The sequence below is a fragment of the Manihot esculenta genome, chromosome 11 (genome assembly GCF_001659605.2).
Source record: "Manihot esculenta cultivar AM560-2 chromosome 11, M.esculenta_v8, whole genome shotgun sequence".
Lineage (NCBI taxonomy): Eukaryota > Viridiplantae > Streptophyta > Magnoliopsida > Malpighiales > Euphorbiaceae > Manihot > Manihot esculenta.
The window spans coordinates 4,724,534-4,734,644 of NC_035171.2; the positions used below are offsets into that span (position 1 = coordinate 4,724,534).

General features: G+C 27.1%; 1 protein-coding gene across 3 annotated transcripts; it reads left to right on the forward strand.

The window, feature by feature from the left end:
• Positions 1–3,231: 3,231 nt before the first annotated feature.
• On the forward strand, positions 3,232–8,403 carry LOC110627168 (proline-rich receptor-like protein kinase PERK13). 3 transcript variants are annotated; one of them, XM_021773430.2, is made up of 13 exons: positions 3,232–3,450; positions 3,546–3,932; positions 4,031–4,120; positions 4,192–4,262; positions 5,139–5,294; positions 5,388–5,478; positions 6,170–6,526; positions 6,799–6,876; positions 7,021–7,085; positions 7,183–7,265; positions 7,356–7,494; positions 7,812–8,033; positions 8,124–8,403. In XM_021773430.2, the coding sequence occupies exons 1-13, from the start codon at positions 3,402–3,404 to the stop codon at positions 8,220–8,222; spliced, it is 1,887 nt and encodes a 628-aa protein (XP_021629122.2). In that variant the 5' UTR covers positions 3,232–3,401; the 3' UTR covers positions 8,223–8,403. The 3 variants fall into 3 exon arrangements, with proteins under 3 accessions (XP_021629122.2, XP_043817579.1, XP_043817578.1); XM_043961644.1 differs by having other exon boundaries at positions 3,249–3,450; positions 3,614–3,894; XM_043961643.1 differs by having other exon boundaries at positions 3,254–3,450; positions 3,614–3,932.
• The last annotated feature ends 1,708 nt before the right edge of the window (positions 8,404–10,111 follow it).

Below are 10,111 nucleotides of genomic sequence, written 5' to 3' on the forward strand. Positions count from 1 at the left end.
GAAGGTCAGTGACTAATGAAGTGCACAATAGAGTTTAGTTTTCTTTTTATTTTCTTTAATTAATTAAGACATCCAGCTCATTATAAATTAGATTAATTCTGCAGTCCAGTTGTCTTTTAAATTTTATTAAAATATAAATTATATATATATACACACCAAAATCCCAATAACACTAAAGTAAATAAATTTTATTAAAATTATTTATTTTTTAAGAGATGAAAACGTGGATAGGATAAGGATAGCATATTTGAAAGTAAGAATTATTGAATTATTCATAGCTTTGACAGCGACGCTCAAATGTTAAACCTCAAAAGATGAATAATACCTTTAAAATTAAAAGGCCTTGTTGATATTTATCAATGGGAGTAGATGAAGTAGCGAATTAATTATACACTACAAGAAAATAAATAAAGGAAAGGTGATGGTATTTTATTGATAAATTATAAATATTTTAAATAATTAAACAAAAATGGTAATTTATTAAGTATTTTTATTATAATTTAATTAGTAAATTTTATTATTATTTTTTATAGTAATATTTTATAAAATTAAAATTAGCTGTAAATTTTCAATTAAAAAAAAAAAGTACTTGAAAGACTTGGATAAAAAAAGCAGTACGAGGATAAGATGTACTAATGATATCATAGTAAAGCTAAAATTTATAGCTTAGTATTGAACTTTTTGAGACAAAAGGAAGGAGAAAGGGTGGAGAAAAGAGGAAGGGCAAAAGAAAAAGAATCATTTGAGTACGAAGTAGGGTCCCTGACTATTAGGATTTTCTCTCTGTTTGTTTCTCTTGTTTTTTTATTTTTTCATTGTTTTAATTTTTTTTCTTCTCTTTTTTCCAGTCCAAGTATTTTACTTTGCTATATTTGTGCCTCACATAGTGGAGTATAGATGTTTTTTTATTTGTTTATTATCTTAACAATATTCAATTTTATTAAATATTAAAACATATTTTACAAACGGCAATGATGCTGCACCGGCGGTGACAGACTTTAACATGCGAGCATCGATTTCAGTGGATGGATCATACATGCTTTGGGTTTTTTTAGACTAGTTATTTCCATCTTGGATTGTGGGTTATTTTGGTAAGTTGAGTTGTTTTGTAGATGGTTTTTTTTTTTTTTTTTTTTGACAAAAGGCTCCTTTAAATTTCTAACAAATTCTAAAAAGTTCACTTAAGCTCTGGATAATATTTTTAGTACATCAAACCTCTTAATTAAATAATATTTGATCAATTAAGTCAAAAAATTAACTATCATTCATCCATCCGTTACATGAATAGAAAATTTTCTCATTTTCATCCCAAATTCTTCTCATTTTGAAAAGTTTACTACGGTTGGCATATGATCATGTTCATGAGAACCAAGTAAGGGTTCGTTCAATCTATCATAACCCAATGTGTCAAAATGTTCTTCTCTAGATTGAACCTAATGTGTCAAAATGTTCTTCTCTTCTTCCATTAATTTTCCTTTTTGCCGACATAATCAAATTTAAGCCCACAAGAAGAAAATAAAATAAATTTTAATGGCTTGCAGGATATGCGGCCATAAATTAAATAAATTCTTAACAAAATCAACAAAAGATAAATTTCAAAACAAAACATTTCACAAAACTCAAAACAATTAGGAGTAAAATACCATAAATATGATGTAAAGGCTACGGTTTCAATCATGTGATGTGATAATCCCCTATTCACAAATCTAATAGTTATCCATTACCCAAGACCAAAATTCACCAATGTATATACGATATATAGAACACAAAACACAACAAATCAAAAACACAAAAATAAAAGGGAGACACATCAAATTTGGAAATAGAATTGATGCAAGCCGATTCATCAATCAGAAGTATTAAGTGCACAATGTAGGAGAAGAACGAGAACCTTCGATATTAAGGAATCGAAAAGAAAGTGTACACATAAAAAAAAAAACAAAGGAAAATGAAGATTGAGGGAAAGAGATTGAGCATCGAACAATTTCTGTGTGAGAGAAATGTTAAAATGGATAAATTAATTTAATTTATTTATAATCCACATGACTAACAAAATAGGTAATTTAATTTAATTTATTTATAATTATGGTTTAATCTGACCTTACTATTTAGTCAGGATTTTTTTGAACAAAAAAATTTATAAGGCGTCTCTATAACTATTTTAAAATTTTTCAGGAATTCAAAAACGCCATTTGCCTTTTTTTTTGGGCTACTTCTTGAACTGATAAGTACCTTAAAATCTCTTGTAATTAGTCTCTAACTTTGTTGAATGCAATACCATTTGGATCGTTAAAAAAAAAATAAAGCTAAAATTTATTAAAAGCAATTTAGAATTTATGCATGTTATTATTCTAAAATCATGAATATACATATTTTACAATAATTATAGTTTTTGCTAAGAAAAATAGATATAGTCAACAATAAATGCTGTTGCTAAAATAATGTTTTATTAATACTTATAATTTTTATTACTATTATATATTTTTAATTCTCATTACAGTAAAATTAATGACTCTAAAATATTTTTCCGATAATTTTAATATTTACTAGTGAATGATAAATAAAAAAAAATATATGTGTATTATTTTTTAAATAAATTTTAACATATAGGAATTAACTATTTTTATTGGACTCTTATTTTCAATATATAGTGATAATAATAATAATAAATTTATTATTCATATCGAATTGCTAATATAAAATCATGGATATATTATTCTTTTCACTTCATAATTTTTTTTATTTTTTTTCATACATATTAAAAAAAATAATTTTTTTATTAATTTTCTAATTATAATTTTAGAAATATTAAATTTTATTAAATATTAAGAGATGTTGTGAGAAATGTATTGAAAATTAAATAAAATTAAATAGGATTATAACAATTAATTTATAAATTATTATAATATAAAAAAGAAAGTGAATAATAATTTTAAAATAATTAAAAAAAGGATAAAAATTATAGAATTTTAGGCTATAAAAACCTAAAATTTCCAGAAACTTATTTTTTAAGACAGCCCCACTAATTATATATTTTAAGAAAATAAATTATATTGACTCGAGTTTCATGTGATTTGGTTTTTAACTAATAAAAAACCAAACTCAAAAGATTTTTTTTTTTTTTAAAAATCTCATTGAAACTTAAAATAAAAAGAAACACAATAATAATTAAATTTATGTCCACTAGACAATATGGCATTAACTGGAGGTGACATGCTGCCCATTCTACGCTCAACGTCAACGTTATAATTTCTTTTTCCTTTTTTCTTTTTTTTTAGGTCTGAAGCATTTTCCCTCCCTATCGCTGATCTTTCATACTTGCACTCAATAAGAAGTCTATTATAAATTGCAATAAATTGCAAGACACCTCTTGTCGTGGTTGCGTAAATCTGCAACTTCCGATGGCTCCTTGGGGAATGAAGTGGGCAGATCGCTGGATTAAAACTAGAGGTACTAATTGTTTTTGGCTGAAACTGTTTAATGTTTCTTTCTCATCTAACTAATCGATCGAGTCATGTTGCTTTTTATATGCTCAATAAGCACAGATCCGAATGAATCTAGCTCATCTTCTCAGAACAATCGAATTCATGTATCTGCATTCGACAATTATCAGGGTATTGGGCCGAAGAAATATTCATTTAGTGAAGCAGCAGAGGCAGCTGATCATTTCTCGATCCATAACCTATTAATTGATTATGGTGATTTTGGTGAAGTTTACAAAGGATCCTTAGATGGTGAAATCCGTGCTATCAGGAAACTTAGCAATTTGCCGGATGTACACTCCCAAGCAGATTTGGAGAGGAAGATTATGGCCGCCGGTAGACTCCGTCACAGAAATCTTCTTCAACTAGATGGTTATTGCATTGATGGAGCCAACACATTGCTTATTTTCAAGTATTTTTCCAATGGGTCCTTGAAATATAATTTACATGGTTAATCCCATATTCTTTTTTTTTCCCTAAAATATATTTTTATATTCATATAATTAAACTGACATAATGAATCTCATAAACTGCAAATGGTATTGTAGGAAAGGAGAATATTTTAGATTGGAAAAAAAGGAGGAATATCGCCTTAGATTCTTCAAGAGGATTAGAATATTTACATGAAGTCGTCCCTGGTAAGCTTTTAACTTTGGTTAATAATGTATTTTCTCCCAAAAATTTATATATACATATATTTTTTTTTCAGGTCAATCTAAAATCACACATTTAAATATCAAATCAGATAATATTCTTCTCGATGATAATTTTCTACCTAAGGTAAGATAAATTGATAAAATGCTTCTTGAATACCGATATTATATTTTTAAATAATGTTGAAAAATTATGTTAACTCATTATAATTTAATTGTTGTAGTTAATTAATAAATTAACCTCAATAAACCTTATTAATAGTGTAATATGATAAATTTATTAATCTACCAAAATTATTCTTTTAGATCTGAGATTCTTGATTTGCCCCATTTTATATGGAAGATGCTATTCACATATCCAGATCATTAATTAAAGGGACTCAAGTGTATGGAAGATATAACTTTCTTTTTATCATTTAATTATTTCGCTATTTTTTTGTACCATTATTATCTACCCTTACAATAATTTAAAATTTTAAAATTAAAACAAAGAAAAAACACAAAAAGAAATTAGTTTTTTTAATAAAATCTTAACATCAAGTTTAATCGTTACCGTTCAATTGCAGTTATGCAGTCCAACAGAAAATATAATTGGAAAAACGCAAGTGGGAAAGTACTCTTATAAATCCGATATTTATTCTTTCGGTGTTATACTTTTAGAGTTGATCACAGGAAGAAAGGCCATAGATGAAGGCACTGATATAGTTATGTGGGTACGACTCTATTATCTTGTATTAGTATAATATAAAAACTGTAACATAAGTTTTTATTAAGCTCATTAATATAAGATTTATTTTGAGAAAAAAATATAAAATTTTAAATTCAGATCTTAATTGATACTATTTTAACAAATAATAAAGTTTTTTCTCTGGTCACATAAAAAAAATGGCAAAGCATATGCTTTTTTTTAAGAATCATATGCTATAAGTTAAATGCAAATTTACAAACATGTATTTATGATTTACTAATAAATATTTTTTTTTTTAAAATCAACCTCTCGTAGGCAAACCCCCTAATTGAAAGGGCTTTGAATAGGGAATATGCAGATTTTGTAGATTCTAGATTGCAATCTTTTGATCACGAAGAGATGTATCGGATGATCTTTTGTGCTAATATTTGTATAAATCAACCTCCAAACTCTTGTCCATCAATGAGAGAGGTAAATTTTATATATATATATATATGTATATGTAAGTATTGAGAGATTACTTATTTTACTTATAAATCTTTTTATCATTGCTATACCATGTAGATACATTTAGCTCTTCAAGTAAGTATGCCTTTAGGGATTGCATTGGACGAGAAGAAATACAACAAATTACAATTGAGAGCTACGTATAAAGGTATGTTTCTTGTAAAAAAATGGGATATCTTTTTCAAAATGTTAAAATTTAAAAAATAAATAAATATTTAAAATAAAGCCGAAAAAATTAAAGTATGAAATAAGATTGTGTATCTTATTTAGATTAATAGTTCAGTTTTTAATTTATTTTATAGAAATTAAAATAAATTAAAAAGTTCATTATTTAAAAAAATAATAAAAAAATTTAAATTTTAAATTTTTGACAGTTATATGATCTGCCATGTAACTGCTCTTTTATGGGTGGACAGTGTCTTTGCTATGTTTAATGAGTTGGCAAAACAATTTTCGGAGAATAATTTTTTTTTTTCTAGATTTGTTTTTTTGTTGGGCTATTTCATGCGGGCGTCGCGTGACCTCTTGTGCTCGTGTGCAATCAAAGTACAATGATCGTAAAATCCGTGAATATTCAGGTATTAGACTGTAAATTATATACATAATTAGTTGAAAATATATATTTATGCATAGGATATATGATAAAAGGTAAATTTTAATATATTATTTTTTATTTTAATTTTGAAAATTTATGAATTTTTTAACGTAAATAATTGATTTCTTAATAAATAAATTATAACCTCTGATCATCTTAATGTTAAGAAAAAATTGTAATATTAATTAGAACAAAATATGAACATAGCTCATACTAAATGCTGCATATGTTATGGTCTGGTTAGACGACGAATCTAGCTCATATATTGAAGAGGAGAATCAAAGAAATAATCTGGAGCATTATAGTTATGGTGAACTAGTGGAGGCAACTGAATTTTTCTCCAACAACAGACTCGTAGGAGAGGGTGCTTCTGGTGCAGTCTATAGAGGAAAACTAGGCAAAGAAGTCGTTGCTATCAAGAAATTCAAAATTATAGTGAATGAAGAGCAAGAAAATCTTGAAGATCAATTTGAGATTGAAGTTCTCACGAGGATTCGTCACCCAAATGTTGTTAAACTGATTGGATACTGCAGTGAAGGAAGTAATAGACTGCTTGTTTTAGAGTATTTGATGAACAAATCCTTAAATTCTTATTTACATGGTGAGTACTTTTTTTATGTCATTATCATCTGCTCTTCGTTTATAAGAATTTAATTTAATTTAATGTTTTTAAAAAAATTCTCTGAAATGAAAATTTTGAAATTTTCGATTTAAAATTTTAAAAATTCTTTTATTTAAAAAAAAATGAACTCTTGTAAAATTTTGTAAAAATTTATTTAATTTTGTTTTATTAAATCAATTATGGCAAACAAAGAGTTAGTCATAATTGTAAATATGATACTCATATCTTACAAATGACTAATGTCATCATAGGAAAGAAGTTCTTGGACTGGTCAAGCAGATTGAATATTGCTATAGGCTCTGCTAAAGGGATACTGTATCTCCATAAATGTGAGTAGTAGCTCAAGTATTCTTTGCTTGTTTTTCTAACGTTAAGGTAGCTTCATGTATTTTATTGTGTTGTTATATGTTTTTCTATTAAAAATTTTTTATTATTAAAAATTTTTTATTCTCTCAAATGTCTGTATGTTTTAGATGGTATCATACATCGAGATATAAAAACAGACAATATTCTTCTCGATAATAATCTTGAACCGAAAGTAAGTTAATTTATATATTTTAATTGATAAAAATATTTAAAAATTAAAATGCAAAATAAATCTACTAATTAATATAGTTGGATATTGTTGTACTCAGATTGCAGATTTTTCTCTTAGCAAGTTTTTGCCAAATACTGATAATATTAGCCACATCACTAGTGTGTTGAAGGGAACTAACATGTAAGATTTATATATTTTCATTTTAATTTAGGTGCGAATATTGAGCACTTCTCTTTCTATTTTTTTTTAAGATTTTTTTTTCTATTGCAGTTATGTAGATCCAGAATATAGTTCCATTCAAAAAGTATCTGCAAAGTCAGATATCTATTCTTTTGGTGTGGTGCTTCTAGAGTTAATTACCGGAAGAAAACTTATAGATCAACAACAAAATCTTGATATTATCACTTGGGTATAAATTCGTATACGCTAGTTTATAGTGTAATATATTTTTATTTTTCTTTTTAGTATTCAGATATTCACAATATAAATTTTGATTTCTTTTTATCTATGAAAGTTTTTATATTTATAATATAAAATACTTTTAAATTATTAATAATATTTTTATTTAATTAACATAAGTCAATAATTGAAATACGTTTGTGAACCATTTTGAAATAATTAATGTAGTTCTAACAATTTTTTGGTTTTATACATCCACAAACATGGTAGAAAAGCATATATAGTTTTATTTATTTATTTATTTAAATTGTATTTACCAACAACCAGACTTGGAGAGAAATTGAACAAGCTTTCGGTAATGGAGAATATAGAGCTGTTGTAAACTCCATATTGCAGAGCTATGACGAAGAGAAAATCAAACGTATGATTGTGGCTCTTGTTGATTCCAAATTGGGAAAGAATTATGATGAAGAGCAAATGAAACGAATGGTATTTTGTGCTATAGCTTGCTTAAATAAGTACTCAAAGTCTCGCCCACGAATGCAGAAGGTAAAATTTCAGCTAACATACTAGCTAATGCATGAGAGAGATTACACATATAGATGCCCTAAATTGTTTACCACTGTTATGCTGTGCCAGATAATCGAAGTTCTTGAAGGGAAGATTATACCTCCACAGAATATTTTGGATGGCAGTGACAATAAATCCATTAAGTATTCAAGATTCAGGGACAATTGAAGGAGTTCTAGCAGAGTACTTGAGTGTTTTTTTTTTTTTTTCTGTTATTTTTGTTGATTAATTATATGATCCACTTTTCTTAATTTCTCTAAGTTGTATCCTAAACATGATAGGCTATGTTTGGTTGTTGATCTCTATTATGTCATTTTATAATATAGAGATGTACCAAGTCCAATGAATAAACTTTAGTGTAAATTGAAGAGTGTAAGAATTAATTAATAATTAAAAATAATAATAATTAATGTAATAAATATTTTTTACCTATTTATTTATTATCTGTAATATGTAGAAAGGAGTTAAAATTTAATTAGAATATATGTAATTAAAAAATTTGTAGAAGAGGTGGCGGCCAATATTTTAAAAATAAATTAAAATTTCTAAAAACAATTATATTAATAAAATCTACTTATGGATTGGATTCATTCATATCGCTATTTTTAGATAGGAAGATTCGAACTTTATATTTCACCAAAAACCAATCAAATTAATTTTTATTGATTTCCTATTATTCAATTAAAACGGTTAATAAAATTGAATTTTATTAAATTAATATTTAACTAGTTGTATAATATAAAATACATCTGAAAGTTGATAATATTATAATTAATTTATAAAAGAATTATAATTTACTAAATTGAAAGAGGGATGGGAGAGTATAATTTACTCAGAAACTCTATTAGCAATAAATTTTAATATATAATTACTACATGTAACGTATAATTTTTGTTTAGCATGAGAAATTGTAGTATGCAACTGTAATTTTATGTGAATATATATGTATATACACACCAAAACGTCGATCATAATAAATTAAATAATTCAAAGAGACAGTAACTTGTGAATGCTAGTTTTTCTTTTCATTTTTTTTTTTTTTATTTTTTTTCTTCGATCATAATAGTTTATCTGCTGTCAATGCAACTTTCCTCTCTGTTCATATGGGTTTCCTCCCTCCCCTTGGGTAAAGATTATATATAGTGTTTTATTCTTTCATCTGTAAATTCAGTTCCGGCGTGATACTGTGGGAGTTCCTATTAGATCCGTCGGTGTGCTTAGTGTGGCAACTTGTATGTTGTGTTTGAGGCTAATTTAAGGGGTGCTCTTCTTTGACTCTTGAAGTAGAGCGATATATCCTTTATTTATTATTATGTTTTTTTAGTTTACAAACGATGTTCTTGATTTTGTTGGGTTGTTTTGGCATTTGCTTTTTATGCTTGTAGATCCCTTTGCAACCTGTCTTTCCTTGTCATCTCCAACAAAGGTGGGACCGCGGGACTCAGAGAGTTCGGAAGGTGCAAATGAGACATCGAAGAACTACGTCGACTCTAGCCTTTGTCAATGGTTGTTGAGTCTCTAGGATGCTTTTCATGGTCCATTTCTTCCTTTTTTTTTTTAATGAGAGTTTGTGTTTTAATTGGTTTTGGGTACGTAGATCCTCATTTCTAGCCCCTTTAGCCTTCAACATACACGATTTGTAGTTAATGAAGGACTGGACAATGGAGGAGTAAGGAAGTAGCAGCAGCTGCGTTCTTGCCCTTTCCTAATGATGTCACTTTTCTCCCACAATTGATTGGCTGTTTTTGTGTTGTACCCCTTTTCACACCCACGCCTTCTTCTGTCGAGACTTTTACTATGTGGCTTTTAGATTTAGCCTATGGTTTTCTGGTCTTTTTTACATTTTTTTTCCTTTTGGTCTCTTCTATTGCTATTATTAGCTTTTCTTGGTTGATCATGCAAATCTCTATGGGTTTTATTTGAAAACTCCGGTGATAAACTCTCGCAATATAATAGTCTCCTTCATTTTTCACAAACGACGCCAAATGATAATTTGGAATTCAGTAGGGTCATCAGATGCAAACACCTGGACTATAATTTGATTTAATGAGCAAATC